The sequence below is a fragment of the Glycine soja genome, chromosome 11 (genome assembly GCF_004193775.1).
Source record: "Glycine soja cultivar W05 chromosome 11, ASM419377v2, whole genome shotgun sequence".
NCBI lineage: Eukaryota > Viridiplantae > Streptophyta > Magnoliopsida > Fabales > Fabaceae > Glycine > Glycine soja.
Window position 1 is genome coordinate 48,856,218 of NC_041012.1, and position 21,778 is coordinate 48,877,995.

Consider the following 21,778-nt stretch of genomic DNA (forward strand, 5'->3'; position numbering starts at 1 on the left):
AATTTAATTGTGATATGCAATTTTGTATCATGACTTTCTTTAGTTATTTGTGAAATTTTTTAAAGTTGTGCTAAAAATCAAGTGTTAACAACATATGACTTAATGTCTTTATGTCTTTTTGCTCATGATAGCCTTTAGTAACCCACATATGGGAGGTGTTTAGAGCAATGTATACTATATGCTAAAAATACTTCAAACTCAAATTACAAGAGAAAGACAATTTGAAAAAATTATCAATATAATAACTCTTAACATTTTTTTATATATTATATAATGTACAAAAATACGAACAACTCCCAACCTCAAAATGTTGATTCGCTTAATTATTTTTCATCGTCTTGGAGAAATCTACTAGAACAAAGCTCCATTTAAATTTTCTGTTACAATAAATAAGTAACTTTTTCCAACTTTTTTGTCAAATGAAATATTGTTTGTATTTTTTATTTAATTTTTATTCAATCAATTAAAAACATGTGCTATTAGTATTTTGTGAGAAAGTTTCATATGAAATAACATTTCTCATAGATGAATATTCATTTCTCATTTGTATCTCTATTAAAATGAACGCTAAGAACAAAAAATAGTGATTTCAAATTCTACATGAATGAAATTCTTATATGAATGTTCTATAAGAACCAACAATAAAATTTACTCATTTATAGGCACCAAAAACAATAATATAGAGATGAAGAACATTTTTTTATGAGAATTATATCAAAATCAGTTTGCTTTTAGGGAGTTGTTACTGGCCTCAACCCTTTTGTTGTTGGCCCTTACCAAGGGGTTGACACCAATTTTTTTCTTCCAAAAATACCATTTTCATGGAAACATGATTCCGTTAATCTTCTTTTAATTGTTTACGAAGGGGTGGGGAAAAGTAAACAATAGAAACACAATTTTGTTGTATAGTTGCACATCGAAATCATATTTTCGTTATTTTATGAAAATGTTGCAAAAAAAAAAACAACGAAACCATGTGTTCCATTGCTTCTTGAAGGGGTAAAAAAAACACAAGAATTGTGATTTCATTGTTTTTTTGACCTAAAAATGAAAGTATACTTCTATTTCCCTATTCTTTTTCCTCAAAACTTTGATGATGGTGGTGAAGATTTGGGTCGATGAGTCTAGATTGATGTAAATCAAAGGTGTTTGGTCACGGTGATGGTGAGAATGCACAACAACACAGACGAAGGTGTAGGGCCAAGGAGTCTCATGGTGTTGCAACGATGTGGTGGTCAGGAGCAATGTGCGTCATTGTTAGGATGTTGTTGCAGGGACACTAGGCTCGCTGGTTCAAATTTGGATAGAGGTGGTGGCTCAGGATGTTGGTGAGGTGGTGATGGGTTGGGTGGGATGTGAAGAAGGTGAAGGGAAAGAGGGAAAGGGTAAAAGTGTCTTTTCTCACATTCGTGGGGCCAATAACAAATGGAGTTGAGACCAATGACAACTTCCTAATTTTATTATCCTACGTTATTAATAAGCCTTGTGTAATTACGTTTTACACCTCCATAGTTACTTCCTGCACCTAATGTGGAATGTAAGACTACATTCTAGATTAGGTGTTCCGTTAATTTAAAAAGTTGTAGGAAGCAAATTTGGAAGTATAGAAAGTAATTGCCTAAGCCTTGTCAATGAACATGTACGAGCTTGCCTATCTGGCCTTTTTAAATAATTTGGGCCCAGGTATTTTGGCACAGTGGCACTATCGTCATTTCATAATTTTGAAGGAACGAGTGAACGAACAAAGCCATTCATTCATTTCTGGATAGTTGATTGATTTTACTTCCTTATCCTCTCTTCTTCTTCTTCTCCCGCTCGCGCCTTCTGTCTCAATCTCAATCCACCAGAAATGGCAACAATAGTTAGCCACCACCACCGCCTATTCTCCGCCGCCACGCGCTTCAATTCCACTGGGAGAGACTCGCGGCGGCAAAGGAGCGGCGCAAACTCGGTCCGGTGCGCTGACGTAAGCACGGTCACGAGCGAGAATCAGCGAGTGACGGTGAGTAACAGGAGCGATTCGCTGGAGATATGCCGCGTGCTGAACGGAATGTGGCAGACCAGCGGCGGATGGGGCCGAATCGACCGAGACGACGCCGTCGAGGCTATGCTTCGCTACGCCGACGCCGGCCTAACTACCTTCGACATGGCCGATCACTGTACGTTCTCTCTGCTCATTTTCTCTCTACTCGCAATTGCTTCTTGCTGACGTGGAGCTTTCCGGTTGGCCTGTTATTTCTCTTTCCCTTGCTGCCTGTGATTGAATATTAGATTAAGTGATCAATTGAATGCATTCAATGACTTTCTTTTTTCTCTGTTACTGTGTGTACTTTCTTGTTGTTACTGTGTGTGTACGTACGTAAGTAAATGGTATATAAATGGTATATGAAAACATTAAATATATTTTATTACAGTAAACGTGTTAAATAATTAAAAAATGAGCATTATGTTTTTTATATTTTTATTAATATAGTTTTTATTTTTGTATTCTTACTCTATCCATATAGATATGGATTAGAAATTTCTTTTTTGTTGTTAAGAGTTAATCATTAAATAATGTTATTTGTTATTAATTTTCCTAATACTTTATAAAAAAATATTGAATAAAAAAGGAAACATATTTATTGTTTCAAAATATAAAAATATTATTTTTTTCCTTTTTTATTAAATAAAATGACTATTTATTATTTAATTTAGAATTATTGTTAATTAGTAATTCTCGTTTAATAATTATTTAATTTTCGGCAAATGGTATATATTTTCTAAAAATGTAAAATTATTAAAAACAGAAAACTATTATTTAAATATTTTTATAATAAAATAATTAATACAAATATATAATCTATTAATTATTTCTTAAATTAATATCTTAAAAATATTAAATAAAGACTATTTAATACTTTTGTAAAATTTTACCAACTTACCATAAATGTCAATTTTTAATTTGATGACATTATTAATGCATGAATTATTTATTCTAATAATAAAATTAAAAAACGGCAAAATCACATAAAATTAAAATGATAAAAACATATGGTGGAGGGCAATGGATGCTGATAAAGGATAAAGCACTGACGAAGCGACACTGTGACCGTGTTCTGCTAGAGCTGTTATAGGCACTTGAGCAATTTGGAAATGTCGGATTTATTGCGGCATTCTTTGAGCAAATTCACTTTCAGTCCAAATGGAACACCAACTGGGAGAGAAAAAGTAACGGTAAAACATAAGCATCTGAGACCATTTCAGTGTGTGCTGACACAGGATAACAGAAGCATTGTCATCAAGAATGGCAATGATTCATTGGATATATGCCGGGTTGTGAATGGAATGTGGCAGACGAGTGGTGGATGGGGCAGAGCCGATAGGGATGATGCTGTTGATGCTATGCTTAAATATGTTGATGCTGGCCTCGCCACTTTTGATATGGCTGATATATTATGCAACTTAGCTGCTTCTACTTGCTTTATGTTTGAACCATCTTAATGTACCCTTTTAAGGAAACCCCTTGACTAAACTCTGAACTGAAGTTATTCGTTAGAGGAATAGAGAGTGATAATTGATTTGTCATGTTCAAATTTGAGTGTCTGATGTGATTATTGGATCTTTCAGATGTGAATTCTTCTCAACATGTGCTGCTTTTTACAAATCTGCTTAAAGGTTATGACTTATGACCTTTTAGAATTGTTTTCTCATTCTTGTGTTCTTCGGGCTTTGCAGATGGACCTGCTGAAGATCTATATGGGATTTTCATTAATCGAGTTCGTCGAGAGCGTCCTGCTGAATTGTTGCAACAGGTCAGAGGGTGAGTTGATTATATGACTACATATTCTTTTCTTAATTGTTTTTTCTACTTGAAGAAAATGCAGTTACTTTGGATGGGCATTTGGCTAGTATGCATCCTACCATAATACCATATACTTCTAAATTGTTAGTAAAAATAAATGAAACTATTTTCTTATCAAATTGTATCATTTGATGCAGTCTCACTAAGTGGGTTCCTCCGCCAGTTAAGATGACTAGTAGCTATGTAAGAGACAGCATCAATGTTTCAAGGAAGAGAATGGATGTGGAATCCTTGGACATGCTTCAGTTTCATTGGTATTTAATTCCTCTGTATTGTGGTTATTTGATCTATAATTATCACGGTTCAAGCTGCATAATTCTTCAAATTTTTAGGGAGAATCATAACCATTAACATTATCCATGACATATAATCATCCATTTTGCTTCTTTACTGAAATAGTGAAAAGAACGCTTAATTTCCATTATCTAGCTAAAATAATTCTAATTCTCTGAAGTTAAGGATTCTTGTGACAATTCTCCTCTATCACTATTGGGTTTAGGTGGGATTACTCGAATCCAGGCTACCTGGATGCACTAAAACACCTAACAGATTTGAAAGAAGAAGGTTAGTTTTGTTTCTGCTTAACGGTCACAAATTCACTTATGAGTTCATGTTTCTTGCTTTGATCAAACTACTTCAGTTAGCTCTGTACAGGTAAAATCAAGACTGTGGCTCTGACAAATTTTGATACGGAGAGATTACAAATTATTCTTGAAAATGAGGTTCCTGTTGTAAGCAATCAGGTAAATCCAAATGCCTTGATTCCTCTATTATCAGTTCTTTTAATAATTACTGTTAGTTCGTGATCCTTATTGGTATCTTCAATGTCAGGTGCAACATTCCCTTGTTGATATGCGTCCCCAACAGAGAATGGCAGAGCTTTGTCAGCATACAGGAGTCAAACTTATAACGTATCTCTCTCTTTCTCTCTCATAAAAATAAATTATTTCAGCCACAGAAAATAGTTCTCCTAAATATGAAATGAAAGTTTAATAAAAGAAAACTACAACTTTTTCCACTTAGTAGATAAGTTTGTGATGCAGGTATGGAACAGTAATGGGTGGTCTGTTGTCTGAGAAGTTCCTTGACACCAACATAGCTATTCCTTTTGCTGGTCCTGCAATAAACACTCCCTCCCTCCAAAAGTACAAAAGGGTATGATTTCATGACCACCATTAGTTATTTGGAGGTAGTTTAAGAAACATTTAGCACCTTCATTGGTGTTCTATAGAAAGTTGCTATTGCTTCTAAATTCATTGTATTGTAAAACTAAGATAAGCAGTTTAGGTAAGATGGTAAGGCAAATGGAAATTGTCAATGATAAATAACTCTGAATCAATATGTAGGTTATAGAACAATTCAAGTTGATGATTGATGCTTTCCCTGCATAAGAACAATTTTTTCCTTGTTAGTTATATTCATGTGTTTTCGTATACTTTGCATCCGGTGGCAGATGGTAGATGCTTGGGGAGGATGGAGTTTGTTCCAGGGACTGCTTCGGACTCTTAAACAAGTAGCTTCTAAACATGGCGTATCGATCGCAACTGTTGCTGTGAAGTATATACTAGATCAGGTGAATTTGATTTATTCTCTCTCCAAGAATTTGCTGTTCTTATTAATTTAAAACCTCATTCTCATGCTACATATTGGACAAGCCCTGGTATATATCCATTTTATTTTGGTTCTTGTCAAACATGTAGCCTGCAGTAGCAGGATCAATGGTTGGTGTCAGACTTGGCTTGGCAGAACATATTCAAGATACCAATGCTATCTTTTCACTTGTTCTCGATGAAGATGACGTGAACAGCATAAGAGAAGCCACAGCGAAAGGAAAGGATCTGCTTAAAGTGATTGGTGATTGTGGAGATGAGTACAGGCGTGCATGAGTCATGTTGGCTTATCAACCTGGTGAAGTGCTTTAATTTATATAGGACAAGGGGATGGAAAAAAAGGGAGGGGGACACAGGAAAAGTGTTCAAGCTCAATTTTTTGTCAGTTGAAGAATTTGTGTGTAATACTTTTATGGATTACCCGGTAATGATCAAAAGACAAAATAGATGAAAGGAGGAAGTAATGTATTCTGTAGTATATATCTTGTGAGATTTATGCAAACTTTCCTCACATATTGGCCACCTCAAAGTATAGAAACTTTGGTGAATCACTGAACAAGAATTAGACATTGCTCTGTTTAAGTTGATTTTTGCATGGAAGGAGGTAGTCAATGATCCATCGTGCCAGCTTTGCTTTAAGTCTGTTTAATAACGAATACACTAATACGATAAATTATTTTTATATTATTATCCAATCTTATATATGAAAATTTTGTTTATTTTCATAGTGTTATATTAAAATTTTAACGCTAAAAGTGCATTAAAATTAAACTATTTTACTTTTATGATTTTTCGTACTAAGCTTTGAAACTCAAAAATAATGTTGACATTTTTTTATAATTAAAAAAAGAGAAAATATTTTCTCAAACTAAGGTTTAATTGTTTTTTTTTTTTATGTTCTACGATAAACGAATTGATTAACCAAAGATTGAACTTTAAGACAAATGAATTTTAAAAAAATAAATCAAAGAAAAGTGAAGGAAGAAAGAAAAGAAGTAGTATTTAGGATTAGTTAGCATAGGAGAAGGGAAACGTAGCAGAGACTAGACCACGTACACGAGTATATAAAAAGCATAAAAAATGGCAGATGAGAATGCCAAAAGTTCTACAAAACCCCAGCAACGTACACGTAAGCATAAAAACCCCATAACTCATAAGCCCAATAATAATAATCTTCAGCTCAGCTCCACGAAAAGCAACCTTAATAATCTTAGGAAGTGATAAATAAAAAATCCAACTAAGAACCGAGCTAGTTTTCCTTCTACGTCCTCTGATTCCGGCTACGTACTCGCATTTCACTTTCCTTACTCTTATCGAGAGTGAGGTAATTTAAGGTTTTAATTTTTTATTATTTCATTTCACTTTACGTTGGTGTATTTGTTTTTATTGTTGTGTTGGACTTGTCTTTGCTTCTGATATAATATACGAGAACTAAGAGATAGAAGCAAGGATTATTATGGCTTGGATTTTGTCTGTGAAAAATTACTCCTACTGAAGCACTAAACCTAATCAATTATGCATGCCCATAAGGTGTTTGTAAAAATGTTTGAAACACTTAGTATGTAAAGGTGGAGGAATAGTTTAGTCATTTGGTACCTGTAGCATTCTGATTTACAAAAAGAGACGATTTTATTTTTCCTTCGCTTTTTTTTTTTTTGTGGGTGGGGGAGCAGGGGGGAGAAAACACTTACAATGGCAATAGGAAACCCTTGTTAGTACTTGTAGTTTTACACCCGTTACTCTTGTCAGGCCAGTGCGGGAAGACATCAAACAGTCCCTTATACACCCTTAGCTCACCTGTAATCGCTACCTAACCATATCAATTATAATACTAATATTGTAATTCACACTTAATTTTGTTTCAGCAATTGTATCCCGTGAGGTGTGATTTGTAAGCTGCTACAGTAAGAAAACGAACAGAAGAAACCAAAACTGTTGCATTTTTTTGCCGAAGGATTACCAGGAAGCAACCATGGATGGTATGTCATCTCAGACTCAGTCATACTATTTACTTCATTGTCATGTTAAATTGTTTTGGTTTGGGTCTCTTGCCTTAAAACCATAATGAAATGGTTCAAATGTTTGGAAGATGAAAAATGTTGATAAACTCGTGTGTGGATTTCAGTTGATGCACAGCCAACGATGGATGAAACAATTCTGGTTGGTGATGATTTAATGACAGGTCCTCCATCACCTGTAGTACCACCGGAAATAGCCTCCCATGTACTCCAAGGTGTTGATTTGTGTGATGGAATTCTCAGGAATCTCTTTCTCTGTAAGTCCCACTTTTATTAACCGTGTGTAGATGTTCTTTTTGTTAATTCCTTTGCTTGCATAAAATGAGAGACAAATTCACTAGAGTTACACATAGGATAGAGAAGGAAGAACATCGAAACCATAATAATTATTGTGTATAAAAAAAATAAGGAAATTAAATGCATAGAAGAGAGAATAAGAATCACATGCTTAATTTTTTTAGCTTTATCATGCAACAATATTATTTTTTAATTATTGAACATTTATCATAAAATTCAACCTTAGAAAAAAATAAGCTCTGGGATTTGTGTTTTTATTTTAATTTGATAGCTGTGAGTAGATGCAACGGTATGAATTAAGCAGTTGTTTTCGTAATTAGAATTGAGTGGGGACATCAGCTCATGGGATTTTGAATGACTTTACATGTAAACAAAGTGAATAACCATGATGGTCTTTATTATCAACACTTTTTTGGGTATGACCATACAGGAGAAGTTAAAGGATTAACTTCAACTAGGTTCCATCTACTGATAATGCCATGAGTCAACTGTTGACAGAATACAGATATTTGTTGTTTGTTTTAATATTAGATTTCTGTTGCAACATTGTTGTATCTGAACATCTTATAAGCTTGATCTAAATCTTGTAGGCTTGCAAATCAATGACATTGAACCATTTTGTCAAGATGAAATTGCTTTATATAAACAATGTGCTGAAAGAAGGGTGAGACCATTGTTATCACACATCTGTTACAGATATTCTTTTATTTGTTCTTTCTTCCTCCTTCCTTCATCTCTTCCATTTTACTACTACAACTCATAACTTCTTTGAATGATTTTTAATATGTGTAATATTTACTGATTGCAATTGTTGGAGATTAAGATTTAGGACAATTCCTTCAGTTTGTTACATCTACCGTCACCTTTTCTGTTTCATTTTTTTTTTGAAAAAAAAAATGCAGGATAAGGAGATAAGGAAGCGGCTTCAAGATAGTGAATTCAAATTAGGTTCATCAATGCCTCTAGATGAAGCCAAGGGGAGGGCCTCTCAGCTTGAAGCAGAAGTTACATCATTGGAGAGGTATATTCAAATAGTCATAATGTGATCCATGTTTAGTAAATAGTCTAGGATAATTCTTTGCTTTACATATCCCGAAGGAGCATAAAGCAAGCTTATAATAGATCCTTGAAGAATGTTTCTTCCTAAGATTTCAAACCACAAAAATTCTGGAGAGTGCCATCTGTAAACATGAACATCTTTTATGACTAAACATTTCAGTGCTTTTATTTTGAGGAAGCTGCAGCAGCATCTTGCTCTTCCAAAAGTATTATTGGACTTATCCCCAAAGCACAAGTGATGCTAGAGAAGAATATTTGTTCTTATTATTTTGTCATTTGGGCTTCAAATGAATATTTAAGAAAAAAAATTCAATATTGAGGACTAATAGTTTTTTCTTTTCAAAGTGGTCACCGATATCTAAGAACGTTGTTATTTTATTGAGGTATGTAATGAGCTTCTATAAAATAAATTTCTTTAAGCATTAATAACTTGAACCTACATTTGTAAGTGCCCCTAAATTTCCTTTTAGTCTTCAAGATTTCTATTCGCTGTGCCAATTTTGGCACTCAATCACGCACTTTGAACAATATATCTATGTCTTCAGTATCATGTGACACTTGGGTGTATGAATGTGATGCTAGAATTTTCAATCTCTGGACATCTTATGTACCTTCATTTCAAATGTATAGGCGCCTAATTCTTGCTAATGGAGTTGAAGGCGTTGAAGGTTTCCGTCAAAGATGGAGCTTACATGGCCGCCTTACTGATTCCAAGTAAGGCTTATCATCCATAATTGTGTTTTTGCAATATTTTTATCTGGGTCTCATGCTATTCGAGAAAAGCCTTTTCGTCATATTAGTTGTCAATCATATGGGCTGGTTTTATTGGCTACCCAGGTGTGTGATCCATAGATCTTGGAATTTCAGTTTCTAAATATCATTCAACAAATTATTGCTATCAAGCATGATTATTTGATTACTAAATGGTTTGGGCCTGCCCTTACCGTAGTTATTCATATGGAACAATGGACAAGGGTCTGATTAGCAGAGTGTTTGGCAAACTGTTTGTGGGTGGCAAATGTAGGTCGTGGGAAGTGAGAAACATAATTTTGGAGGCTGTCCATTGGATTTCCAAACTTGCACTAGATAGGTTTACGGTTTACCTGTTGCAAAGTGGTGTCAGCATCTGTTAATGCCCATCGTTTGCAACAACTAAATATTAATTGTTTTATTTTCATGTGGTTGATTGCTGGTACTATGTATGTAAATACTCTTCCCTGCTTTTATTTCCTTTGCGCAGTTGTACTTTGCTAAATGCAAATTTTATGCAGAAATAGGTTGCAGTTCTTAAAGCAAGGCATAAATAGCAGAAAATAGGGTTGAGTCCATTGGGGAATCAGCTACCAAAAATTGACTCTTGATGTGAAGATTGAACCGGCATGGGGGTTGCACCATGCCTTGCTCGTCCTCCCAAAATTTTAAAATGACAGAATTTCTATTACTTTTTTACCATAATTTGTATGACATATCTACATGTATTAGAGCTTCTTCTTTTTTTTTTTTTAAATACAATACTCAAATGATAAATCAACCAAGATTCTGATAAAGTCTAATAAATTAAAATAATATTTTACTCTCCAACACTAAAAAAATTCTTAATAACTACCCTTGTCCAATACTTGTAATGCAGTTTGCTTATGTTATCACCTGAAACTCGTTTAGGTTGAAGAAAAACCTATAAACCTCCTCCCTGTGCCCCTAACAAAACTTTTCTTGAATAAAAATTGAGTCAACCCCTTCAATCGGCCCTTGTCTGGTATAATTGCTTTGATAGGTTCCTTTTTTTTTTTTTTCAATTCCTATGAATTTTTTATTTAATTAATTTAATTTTTTATTTGTTTTATTAAAATAACAAAAAGAAGCCGAAAAGGGACAACCAAAACCCCCTAGCCCACCAGCCCAACTGTGATGGCCGTCTACATTTTTTCAGGGTATTACTTAAATGCACCTCATTATTATTTAAGGTTAATTAGTTGTCTCTTTCTTTATGAGTTTATTGACTCCTTAAAGAATATAAAACATTTCAGTAAAAAAAAATATAAAACATAATGGCTATTTATTTTCAGAAAATATTATCAATTTAAAATTCTTATTTACAGTTTCAACAAAAATATCTCATTATTTTCATTTTATTTTCTATTTTCAAAGATTTATATATAAAAAAAGCAAAAACAATAATAAAAACTATTTTCACAATTTCATATACAATATTTGAAATTAGGAAATAATGTCAAGATGACGTGATATTTTTATAACTAAAAATAAATAAATAAAAAACTTTCTTAAGACAAAGCTCCCTGAATTTTTTAATCTATGTAAGTGAATGATTTTTACATATAAGATATCATTTCAAAATATTTTAATTTAATTAAAAACAAAGCAAGCCGTTTTATTCACATATTTATTTGTTTTGTATTCCAAATGAAACCTGCATATTTACATTAATGAATATGTTATTTATAAGGTTTATTTGAATAAGCTAAATTTGTTTTTTCATCATGCTTTATTCATAAGTTAATTTTTAAGAAAATTCTTATATTAATTTTTTAAAAGATAGTTTTTAACTTATGGATAGGCTAACTTTAGCTTATAGAAAAGTTTTTTTTATTTTATTTTATTCTTATATAGAGGCTTCAGTAACATAAATAAAAGAATTGTTTTTTTTATTTTATAAAATTTCTTCTTTAATGATTTTACATCATCTGAATTATTGAACAATATATTTTTTTGGTGAATTAATTATTGAACAATATAAAAACAATAAAATAATCCGTGGAAACAAATTGTATATGTCAAATATTAGGGTGGGGGGGGGGAATGAAAGAAACTGAACAAAAAAAGTTAGAAGTTTACCTAAATGTAAGGAGGGGCATAACTGGAAAATAAAAAATAAAAAAAAAAAAAGATGAAAGCCCAAGAGCTGAAAACCCTAGTTATATATTATGCGTCTCCACTCCACTCCTGTGCCTCTCGTCTCCCTTTGCACAAACCCTAACACCTAAAAGCCAGAAGAAGCGAAATCGTAATCGCAATCTAGCGGGTGAGTTTTCTTTCTCTTACAACCATTTTCAATTGCACGTGTCGTTGATCTTCGTTTACTAACAATTGTTGTTCGCCCTGATTTTGAATTCAGATATGAAGGTCGTCGCTGCATACTTGCTCGCAGTGTTGGGAGGGAATCCATCTCCTTCTGCCGATGATATCAAAAACATCCTCGGCGCAGGTCCTTCCTTTATCCCAATTTCTCTTTCTTTTTCTCCTTTTTTAAAATATATTATGATTATTATTATTATTATTTACTTATGGGTTAATGGTTGAATGCTGAACTGGGTTTGCAATAGCACTTTTTTTGTGTTCAATACTAGAATCTGGGAGAAAATTTACCTTATTTTAATGTTTTTAGTTTGGGATTTGTAAAATTGATAAGTAGGAAACTGGAATCACTGTGAGAATGAGATGTAGTATGATATTTTTCTTCTCAAAGCTATAGGTGATTAAATTTGTAATCTGTTGATTTTAAATATCGGTTGTGGTCACATTTTTGTTTCATTGTGTTTGTTAATATTGTGGCTAATTGCTGACAAATGCAGCCAATGTGGTCCCAATTGCTATCGCGGGCAGTTAATAATCCTTGATGTTGCGGGTCAAATCACGCCACTGACCGTTTTTTAAAACCCTTAGTCAAGTGTAATTTTCTGGTTGATCTGTCTTTGCTGTTTTACCTATCTATTCTTGTCAAGGGTTTTTGTTGTGCGAGGAAATGTAATTTTAATAATTAGGGTAATTTTTTTTGTTGATGAGTTTATGGAGACTTTGATTTTGAATTGTTTGGAGTGATTGCTTTTGTGGGTTGTTCTGTTTTGATTTATAGTTGGAGCTGAGGCTGAGCATGAGTTGATTGAGTTGCTCTTGACCGAAGTCAAGGGCAAAGACTTCAATGAGCTACTTGCTAGTGGAAGTGAAAAGATTTCTGCAGTGGCTGGTGGTGGTGCAGCGGTTGCTGTTGCTGCTGCACCAGCAGGAGGTGCTGGTGGCGGTGCTGCACCTGCTGCCGAAGTAAAGGAAGAAAAGAAAGTAGAAGAGAAGGAGGAATCTGATGATGTAAGGTTCAAACTTTTGGCAGTAATTGTTAATTTGTTGTTGTTTAGTTAATTCGCTATTCTCTGCTAATTATTCTATATATCTTCTTTGTTCTGCAGGATATGGGTTTCAGTTTGTTCGACTAAAAGGTCTGAAGTGTTTTTTGTGTTTTTACATTTGGAGTTCTATTTAGTATTTTATCCCAATCACAAGGTTTTGTTACCTGAGTTACATATTGTTTTAGGTTTATGGGTTTTGCTTCTTCACATCGGAGACAATGTAATGTTATCTGATATAATCTAGTAATGTTTGAATTTAATTTTTTTGACCTTGGTTATTTAGAATCTGAATGGTTTATTCATCATTGAAATTACTTTCATTTTGAAAAAAACAATTAAATGTGTTTTTAAACATCTAAGAATAATCAGAATCTAGAAAAGAGTCAAATTTCTGACTATTTTGTGGAGTAGTATTTTTAATACCTCCTTCTATATAATATAAAGCTCAAGTTATAATGTACTTTTCATAAATCTCTGAACTAAATCACTTGTATCTTCTCAATCACTTTTCTTAAAATAATCTATTTCAAAAGTTTTAACAAAGGTCTTAAAATATATTTTGCTGTTTACCATAGTAGGTTTTCTGTTAACCAAAGGGCCCCTAAAACATATTTTAACGGAATTGTTTTGAACTGATTCAAATTGTTTTTAAGCATCATTTATTTTGTTACTTTTGGTTCTATTTTTATTTAAAAATAAATTTTGCGTCTAAATTATTTGAATCTTTAATATCAGTTCTTTATCACGTAAAACTTCCAATTTTCTTAGAGTAATAATGGCCTTTTTGGTTTACAGGTTATGCGGTACTAAAGTTCAGTAGAAATACCGAAAAAAATCATGAGATTTAGTATAGAAATAATTAAAGTTATAAATCCTACAATTTTCACTATCTAAAGTAAATATTTAAATTTGTTTATGAAAAAAATAAATGTTAAGGAAATCAGAATTTAAAAAAATGGTGAAAGTCTCGTACGTACACCGAGAGAAGTGATGATGATTCTGTTAACGTGGCGCAACCTGCTACCCACCTCACGCACCAAGTCTCGCACACATCAGCTGCAGTGAACCGAAACAGTATTTAGAGCAGTAACTAATTTATTAGTCGGTTTAATACTAAAATTATGCATCTAACCACGCTAGATTTTATTTTATATATACACATCTACATTTATTCTATTTTATTTATATATTTTATAATTTCTCTTCTATTTCTATTCACTTTTTTTTAGCCTTTTCACATTCAAAATAACAAAAAGAAGGAATCTGTTTTGTGTGCAAGTCCATGGTGTGTAAGCATCTTGATTCTCTTTCGATGTGTACTGTGTTATTTCACTTGAAAACTTCATCGCTAAATAATGACCGATGGAGTGTTGTTATATTATAAATACTAAATTAAATACTTTTCTAAAAATATTATTTTATTTCTCTGGTCATATTATTTTTAGACAGTCGTCAATACATAATAATAACATAATCACAAGTGTTAAAACTTAACGCTTCCAAAAGATAAAAAAAAGAACAAAAATTATACTAGTTCTTGGGTATTATTTGTTTTCTGCATTTTTTTTAAAACGTTGATATATAAAACTGGATGAATACGTTAAATGCCTTCAGTTATTATAACATACTTCTTTCAATATTCATTTCTATTCTCATGACGTATTGTAAAAAAAAAACAATAAAATAAATGTAGGTGTTTATGTAAAAAAAAATTGAGGTTAGGTGCATAATTTTAGTATTAAATTGACCAATAAATTGCTTACTGTTCTAAATATTGTTCCATTTCACTGCAGTGGATTTCCACTAATTGCTGACTCCATGTCAAGCAATTCTTTATTTGGTTAATAGTTTAGTTAACCATTAATATAGAAGCAGTTCACTGAACTATACACTAGTTCAGATCAATTTTTTTTATAGAAAAATTTAGTTATTTTTCACCAGTTCAGTTCAGTATTAAATCAGTTCAATTCAGTTTTTTTTTTCCAGCCCTAGTTACTATTGAGAACTATGATCAAATAATAATTATTCCTTTCTTTAACGTTTGAAAGATATTTTTGATATTGCGGAGTAGGTTTTCAGCATGTGAAACATATATGGCTGCTGTTTATAATTGTCTGATAGCAATGTTCATTTTTATTAACGGTAAGACGATCCTGTTTGATCTCTTAGTGATTACGTTTTTCCATATCTATTACCGAGTTTCTGTTTGGACCGGTGGCTACCAACCGTGAAGTCTGTACTACATAACCAATTTCGGTGGCCACATAACACTTATTATAGGTTTTTAGATACAACACAATTACGCAAGAACCACGTGTATTAAGTTAGGAGCCTTTCCCAATTGCAGGGCTATCCTCAGTAGCTCAGGTCGCGGAAGCCAGTGCTCCAGAGACTCAATCTTCAACAAGAGTCAATATTGCTTTAACAAATTGCACTCACATAAGTTCGATGGAACACTCATGTCCATGTTTTATCAAGGGAAAATTATTAGACTGGCAGTTTGAAGAGAAAAGAAAAAGTGCATGTTTGACTTTCATGCGAAAAAACACTTATGAAGTAAAAAAAAAATTACCAAAGAATTATAATCCTTGCTTTTACTTTTCATTTTGAAAGCATGCATAACATTTCTAACTTCAATTCCAACAAGCACAAAACATAAAAGGTTGCATGCTTGTAGCAATTAAAAAACTGACACAAACCATAAAACTCGAAAAGTTTTAGAAATCTACTTTTCGGCAAAACCATTTATACTTGTTAAAAAAAAGCAAAAATATTTATACCACTTTTAAAAATAGTGATAATAAGTCAGGGATATCGTACATCTGGTATAGTATCAGAAAAAATTACATGTCAAGTGATATTGCCTAACTGCCTTCCTTTGGCATGCAAAGCTCATTACACTGGCAAAGCAGAACACAGAAGCCAACATCCGAGGTAAGCTTGAGCCATAAGTCGGATAAAGATTGAACTGTGACGAAAGTGTATGCATGAAAAACAACGGCAATCCTTTTTAAGAATAATTGCCTCAGTTCATTGGCCGCCTATCAAGCTAAAGGATGAAACTTGAAATCATTCTGTTTGAAACTTCTTCAGCAGCGTATCATCAGTATTGATATGACTGACTCCATCAGCCATACAGACCAAGGACCTTCAAGACTTTGGTACAGTGACATTTAGAATTTTAACATCTTGATATGGCTTATCTGTCTTGTCTGTCTTCACTTTTTCTATAGCCTGCCAACGTCGAAGTTCTCAATTGGTTAGTCTTCTCATATACAAATTCAGACATCAAACAAGACCTAAAAAAGATTTTAACATTATAAATCAGATGTTGAAAACTTAAGAGAAACATTTATCAAAAGTGCCACAGGGGTAAAAGGAAATCAAGAACTGATTTAAAAAATGTGTGATTAGGTGGTACCAAAGCCCACATCACAAACATGGAATTCTGAACGAGCACATGGTTGTGCTTGTACTAAATGGTTATGCAAGAATAGAAGCCAATTTACCTGTACAACATCCATTCCCTTCGCAACTCTACCAAATACAGTGTGCTTGTTGTCCAACCATGGAGTAGCAACTGTGGTGATAAAGAACTGAGAACCATTTGTATTTGGGCCCGCATTTGCCATTGATACCGTGAAAGGCCTATCATGCCTCAAACTGCAAGAGAGAAAAAAGCATTTGCTCTAAATTCCATCTGAGGCAAAATCAGACCAGGAAGTTTCCACAAGCCATCGGCATATCCCCCAAATAATCATTAGCCTGGAGTCTGATATTGTGATATTTTTTGCATATAATAATTAATAACATAGAACGTTTGTAAAAAAACTTCATTACCTTTTATGAAATTCATCCTCAAATTCTCTCCCCCAAATAGACTGCCCACCAGTGCCATCTCCTAAAGGATCTCCTGTTTGTATCATGAAGCCTTTGATGACCCTATGAAAAATAAGATTGTCATAGTAGCCATTTCGGCAGTGAGTAGTGAAATTCTCCACAGTTTTTGGACATTCCTCTGGGTATAATTTCATGTGAATATCACCCATAGTGGTGTGTAGAATCTGCAAACGAAGAGTTGTAATTGTAAAGCTATTTTTGGGGAACATAGAGGTAACCATGCGATATATATATATATAAGAAAACCAACTCATGTAAAGAACGAGAGGAAATATTTTTCCTCTCTTCCAGATAATTACTTAAATACAAGAATATACATGTGAGAAACAAATGGTGTTTCTAATTTAGAGGTAAGTTATTTCGAGACAACTTTTGTTTTTTTTAGATAATAAAGTGAAAACTTCCATGAATTTATTTGCTGGTCACAACAGTTCTAAAGGCCCACATCCTATTCTAGTATACCAGGATCATCATGAGGGTTGGGGAAGGTCTAAGTCTAACCCTGGACCAGACCATAAGACATAATTACTTATGGTCTGGTATAGGATATCTTTCTGTTCTGCTGAAAAGAGATAGCACTAAGAAGAGGACTATTTTGTATTAAATATTTGTTCTTCCATGATATGGAGGGAATAACCCTATCATATGGTTTTTATTTTTATGAAATACAATACTTAAGAGTCAGAAAAGATCTCTTATAGTGGTCTAGAATAGGATCAACCTATCTAAGATCCTTTGCTACAGAGCTATCAAATATCCTCCCAACCAGTTGGAGTATCAGGGGTAATAGAAAAATTTAGGAATGGATCTACGCATTAACATTAAGGCTAAAAGACCTAAGCATAAAAAGGGTAAAAAGGGTAAGCCTTTGGAGTGCAAGTGTAAATTCCCAACCTACTTCAAAGGCAAACAAAAATAACTTACCACATTATCAGGAAGTGATGTTGTAACTGACTTTCCAATATCCGAAACTGACAAAAGTTCATCAGCAGGTGGCTTTTCATTGAACACATCTCTTCCTTTAGTTGCATCTTCAGGCTCCTCTGGCTCTCTTCGACTGATAAATAACAAACTCCAAAACTTAGATACAAGTTGGATAAATATTTGCATGTCAAATGATTAATGACGACATGCATTAAACAAAATGAACAACTCATGCACCAAGGGAAAACACTACCAGACAAAAATCCCAATATTTATGAATATGATATTATCAAATAACAAAACTACATAACTTTGGATTTCGAGTAGTGGTAAAATGGTCAGTAGATACTTACCTGAATAAATATATCCTGTGCTTTTTGAAGGCACAACACAGGAGAGTGGGATCTGTCAAAGGCTCCTTGCTCTCATTAGCATTTGCAGCCGCTGAAGGGATCTTTCTTACTTTTTTACTATTTCGATCCCCTTGATATAAAGCTATTCTTAAGAACCTATCATTATTCTCCACCTTTCCAAGTATTCGAGCAACTTTATTGGTGTGCAGATTAACAATCTATAAGCATACAGAAGATGTAAAGCACATAAGGGAATGGATTTCCATCTAGTTGCGTCATTCCATTAGTAATTCTAAGTAAACAATGAAAAGTTATAAATATGGAGAGGTTGTATAATAGAAGGAACTGAAGTGATTGTAACCCTTGAGTAAGAAAAAAATCTCACTTTAATCCCAAGCAAGGTTGCATATATAAGAAAATTGGCACTTTCGTCAAAAACTGCATTTGGAAGTGGTGCACTTTCTGTCTTCTCTATTTCCTTCTCGACAGCCATTCTTCGACCAAAATCAATGGCTTCCAACCTGTATAATGGAGCATCACTTCTTTGGAGATCTTGAGCAACCTATCAATAAAGCAAATCATTTACCATATGTCCAAAAAGCAACAAAAGGGTGAAATTCTGGTAAAACCATTACCTCAAGGGATTCATCATAAACCCGCCTTAGTTTACCCGTTCTGTACCAAAACACACGTATTCTACGGTCAGGTGATGTGATAGAAAATTGCTTACCATCTGGACTAACCTAAAAAAGATGCAATACAGTCAATAAATACCAGATATCTAGTAGCTTTCATAAACCATCTAAATCACTTCATATTGAATTATCAACTATAAATCTGGAAGCATGTTCATACAACTGAAGTACCTCAATAGCTGAAACAGAAGTCTTGCATTTTGCAATTTCAAAGAGGTTAGTGTCACTTTTCAATTTAAAATTGACCCTACAAGAGTACCCAAGGAAAAGATTAAAGTGCATTCATAACTGCACAAATTCAAATATCCAAAACTTATGCAATTAAGAATTTCCAAAACTGTTATATACATATAGTATATAGAAGCAAAAAATTACTAATGTAGTCACAAATTCACAATGCACGACAACCACACAATGTTTCAAGTATTTGGCACTTCATGGCATATTGGCATTATTGATTCATTTTGTACAGGCAATGGCTGTTAGCAACTTATTGGTTGGCCAACTCGAAAGCCTTAGATCAGTTATAAGATGACATTGACTGAATCATCCTACAATGGAACATTTGGAATCAAATTCTAATTTTCAAAATTTAACTGGTGAGTTCACTTCAAATTGACCAGACCAACATCTAGATCCATGGTTCCAGTCAATAGCACTTAAACAAGAATGATCTTATTAAATATGCAGTAGTGGTTTTTAGCCCCGTCTAAAACTATTAATAGAATATGAGATAATCCAACATATTATTGGCTTCAGAATTTGCAGGTTTAAAATTATCTTAATCCATTCACAACAATAAAACAGTTGAGCATCAACAAATTGTATTACTACCCAGAATTTGTAATTTGTAAATATTTTGACATACTTGTGTGCATATGTAATGACACGATGAACTTTATGGACAGGAAGCCATCAGTATTTGAACCATGATGAGTCATTTATACTAAATGAAATGAGGCAGAACTACAATAATACAAAAATAAGCACATACTCATTCTCTGGGAATTGCAGTGTAGCAGGGCTCCAGTATTCAATTATCCCCTTTGCATCTGCTGAAAGTACAGAATCACATACAGGATTGTACTTCATAACTTTAATAGGACCCATATGTATCTGAATAAAGGAGCAAGGAATGATAGAATTATCCATTTAAATTGTGGAAAATATCACCAAAAAAGAATGTTAATGCATTTTTGAAGAGTCAGTTATATCAACGTTAGTTTAAAATTAGAACCTCTTTGGAGATGATGGGATCATTTGAACCAGCTCGTGCATCATATATGTGCACAAAAGATGAGTTCCTATCACTAATGGCAAGCCTAGCTTTGACATCCCCTTGTTTGTAAACCCAGTCAACAGCACCAGGAATATATGGCAAGCGAATCATGACCATCATGTCAAAGTTGACTACGTCATATATTTTCACAGAGCGGTCATTTGATATTGTACAGCAAAGCAGACCATCAATACTAACCTGCATAGCTGAAATAAGTCATGGTTGATAACAAGCAAAACAGGAAGATTTAGAAAATATATAGTTATGCTTTCAATGCCGAGCAAATTGTCCCATAGTATAACATATCAGAGAATTGAAGCAAAAAAAAAAAAAAACAATTACATATGATTTATAGCAAAAGGGTAATGTTATGTCAGGTTAACAAACTTACAGCTAGACCTTCAATTGGACCAAGATGAGATCTGAAGTGTTTGGCAAACTCAATACCAATAGGCTTTTTCTTCCAAAACTTCAAATGCCCTGACAACCAGAAGTATGCCACCCACAAAGAAATAAGCCTCAATGTCATTCCAGCCATAATAAATATTCCAAAGATTAAGTTAACTTAAATAAGATCCATATGATGTCATATGTATAACGTTGCACCTGTATTGATGCTTCAAGTGTTACACAGCACAGATTACTTTATAAACAAAATAACAAATAATTAAAAAAAAAGAGTAGAGGTAAGGTAACACAAATAGGATCACTCTATTCAAATTTCCAGCTTCAAATTTCCTGCAGTCTACTTACAACTGGCAAAAAAAATCATAATCAATCACAAATCATAATTCGTCAACTCGAACATGTTATACCATCGGCACTTCCAGTGATGAAAAAATCCGCAGCCGAAACGGCGACGTGCGTAACCACATCACGGTGCATATAACTTTTCTCGTACCTTCATTAAAAAAAGAAGAAGAAGAAGAAGAAGAAAAAGCAACAATAAGAAACTGCTGAAATCCATCCATAACATTCAGTTTTCGAGTTTTGAAATTGCTCAATTGAATAAACCCTAATTCGAAAACTAGGGTGTAAAAGGAAAAAATAAATAAAGAAGTTAGGCGCAGAAACAGACATGTTGGCGGAGGGCAAGACGTCGAGGTAGGCGTGCTCGAACTGAAGGGGTCGCTTGGGCCGGGCCCGTGGGGCTGGGCCCGGGCCTATCGGTTGCTCCTCCCCGCTTGCGTCGGCGCCATTCTCGTGTTCCTCAGTCATCTTCAAATAAAACAATTTGAATTGAATGGCTAAGAGCAACGCTAATTCCTTCCTCAGCTGAAGGAAATGAATGCATAAGTTTCAAAGTAGTGCCACGGAGTTGGGAAATGGAGGGAGCAGAAGCTTCCTCTTCTGAGATTTTGAAGAGCTAGCAGTAGACTAAAAGAGTGTCGAAAGAAAGTACTCACGGAAACTTTTTAGGGTTTATTAGGATAGAAAAAGAGAGAAAATGAAAGAAAATTTTCAAAAATTAATGAGACAAATTTTCATTTCTATTTTAATTTAAATATTTTTTCTCTTTTATCCCCTTATGCATCCAAACACACCCTAACATCATAAAACAATTAAAAGTAACGTGCAAAATCTAGTTGCCTTACATAAGGGAGAATGATATAGTGTTTGATTTTCAATATGCTCAAAATTTTAAACCCTAAAAAAAAAA

At 33.6% G+C, this 21,778-nt stretch overlaps 4 protein-coding genes across 8 annotated transcripts; 3 read left to right on the forward strand and 1 right to left on the reverse strand.

Annotated features, from left to right (window-relative positions):
• Positions 1-1,754: 1,754 nt before the first annotated feature.
• Positions 1,755-6,081, forward strand: LOC114377332 (flagellar radial spoke protein 5-like). 2 transcript variants are annotated; one of them, XM_028335793.1, is made up of 9 exons: positions 1,755-2,159; positions 3,718-3,802; positions 3,982-4,098; positions 4,344-4,408; positions 4,499-4,587; positions 4,676-4,755; positions 4,888-4,999; positions 5,298-5,417; positions 5,545-6,081. In XM_028335793.1, exons 1-9 carry the CDS (start codon positions 1,850-1,852, stop codon positions 5,728-5,730), a joined length of 1,164 nt encoding a protein of 387 aa, XP_028191594.1. In that variant the 5' UTR covers positions 1,755-1,849; the 3' UTR covers positions 5,731-6,081. The 2 variants fall into 2 exon arrangements, with proteins under 2 accessions (XP_028191594.1, XP_028191596.1); XM_028335795.1 differs by lacking the exon at positions 1,755-2,159 and adding an exon at positions 3,114-3,436.
• Positions 6,082-6,491: 410 nt separating this feature from the next.
• LOC114374865 lies at positions 6,492-10,359 on the forward strand. 3 transcript variants are annotated; one of them, XM_028332583.1, is made up of 7 exons: positions 6,492-6,778; positions 7,320-7,433; positions 7,580-7,729; positions 8,360-8,433; positions 8,672-8,790; positions 9,459-9,542; positions 9,666-10,082. In XM_028332583.1, the coding sequence occupies exons 2-7, from the start codon at positions 7,427-7,429 to the stop codon at positions 9,700-9,702; spliced, it is 471 nt and encodes a 156-aa protein (XP_028188384.1). In that variant the 5' UTR covers positions 6,492-6,778; positions 7,320-7,426; the 3' UTR covers positions 9,703-10,082. The 3 variants fall into 3 exon arrangements, with proteins under 3 accessions (XP_028188384.1, XP_028188383.1, XP_028188382.1); XM_028332582.1 differs by lacking the exon at positions 9,666-10,082 and adding an exon at positions 10,100-10,359 and having other exon boundaries at positions 6,493-6,788; XM_028332581.1 differs by lacking the exon at positions 9,666-10,082 and adding an exon at positions 10,100-10,359 and having other exon boundaries at positions 6,493-6,778.
• Positions 10,360-11,709: 1,350 nt separating this feature from the next.
• LOC114374210 (60S acidic ribosomal protein P2B-like) lies at positions 11,710-13,236 on the forward strand. The gene is made up of 4 exons (XM_028331825.1): positions 11,710-11,868; positions 11,962-12,051; positions 12,700-12,929; positions 13,028-13,236. The coding sequence occupies exons 2-4, from the start codon at positions 11,964-11,966 to the stop codon at positions 13,052-13,054; spliced, it is 345 nt and encodes a 114-aa protein (XP_028187626.1). The 5' UTR covers positions 11,710-11,868; positions 11,962-11,963; the 3' UTR covers positions 13,055-13,236.
• A 2,485-nt stretch (positions 13,237-15,721) lies between these two features.
• On the reverse strand, positions 15,722-21,530 carry LOC114374885 (peptidyl-prolyl cis-trans isomerase CYP71). Of its 2 annotated transcripts, XM_028332602.1 has the most exons (13): positions 21,197-21,530; positions 20,934-21,019; positions 20,510-20,598; positions 20,077-20,316; positions 19,834-19,955; positions 19,011-19,086; positions 18,780-18,887; positions 18,530-18,706; positions 18,145-18,362; positions 17,792-17,924; positions 16,808-17,031; positions 16,477-16,630; positions 15,722-16,201 (listed from the first exon to the last, which is right to left on the reverse strand). In XM_028332602.1, exons 1-13 carry the CDS (start codon positions 21,334-21,336, stop codon positions 16,118-16,120), a joined length of 1,851 nt encoding a protein of 616 aa, XP_028188403.1. In that variant the 5' UTR covers positions 21,337-21,530; the 3' UTR covers positions 15,722-16,117. The 2 variants fall into 2 exon arrangements, with proteins under 2 accessions (XP_028188403.1, XP_028188404.1); XM_028332603.1 differs by lacking the exons at positions 20,934-21,019; positions 21,197-21,530 and having other exon boundaries at positions 20,077-20,324.
• Between the last annotated feature and the right edge of the window lie 248 nt (positions 21,531-21,778).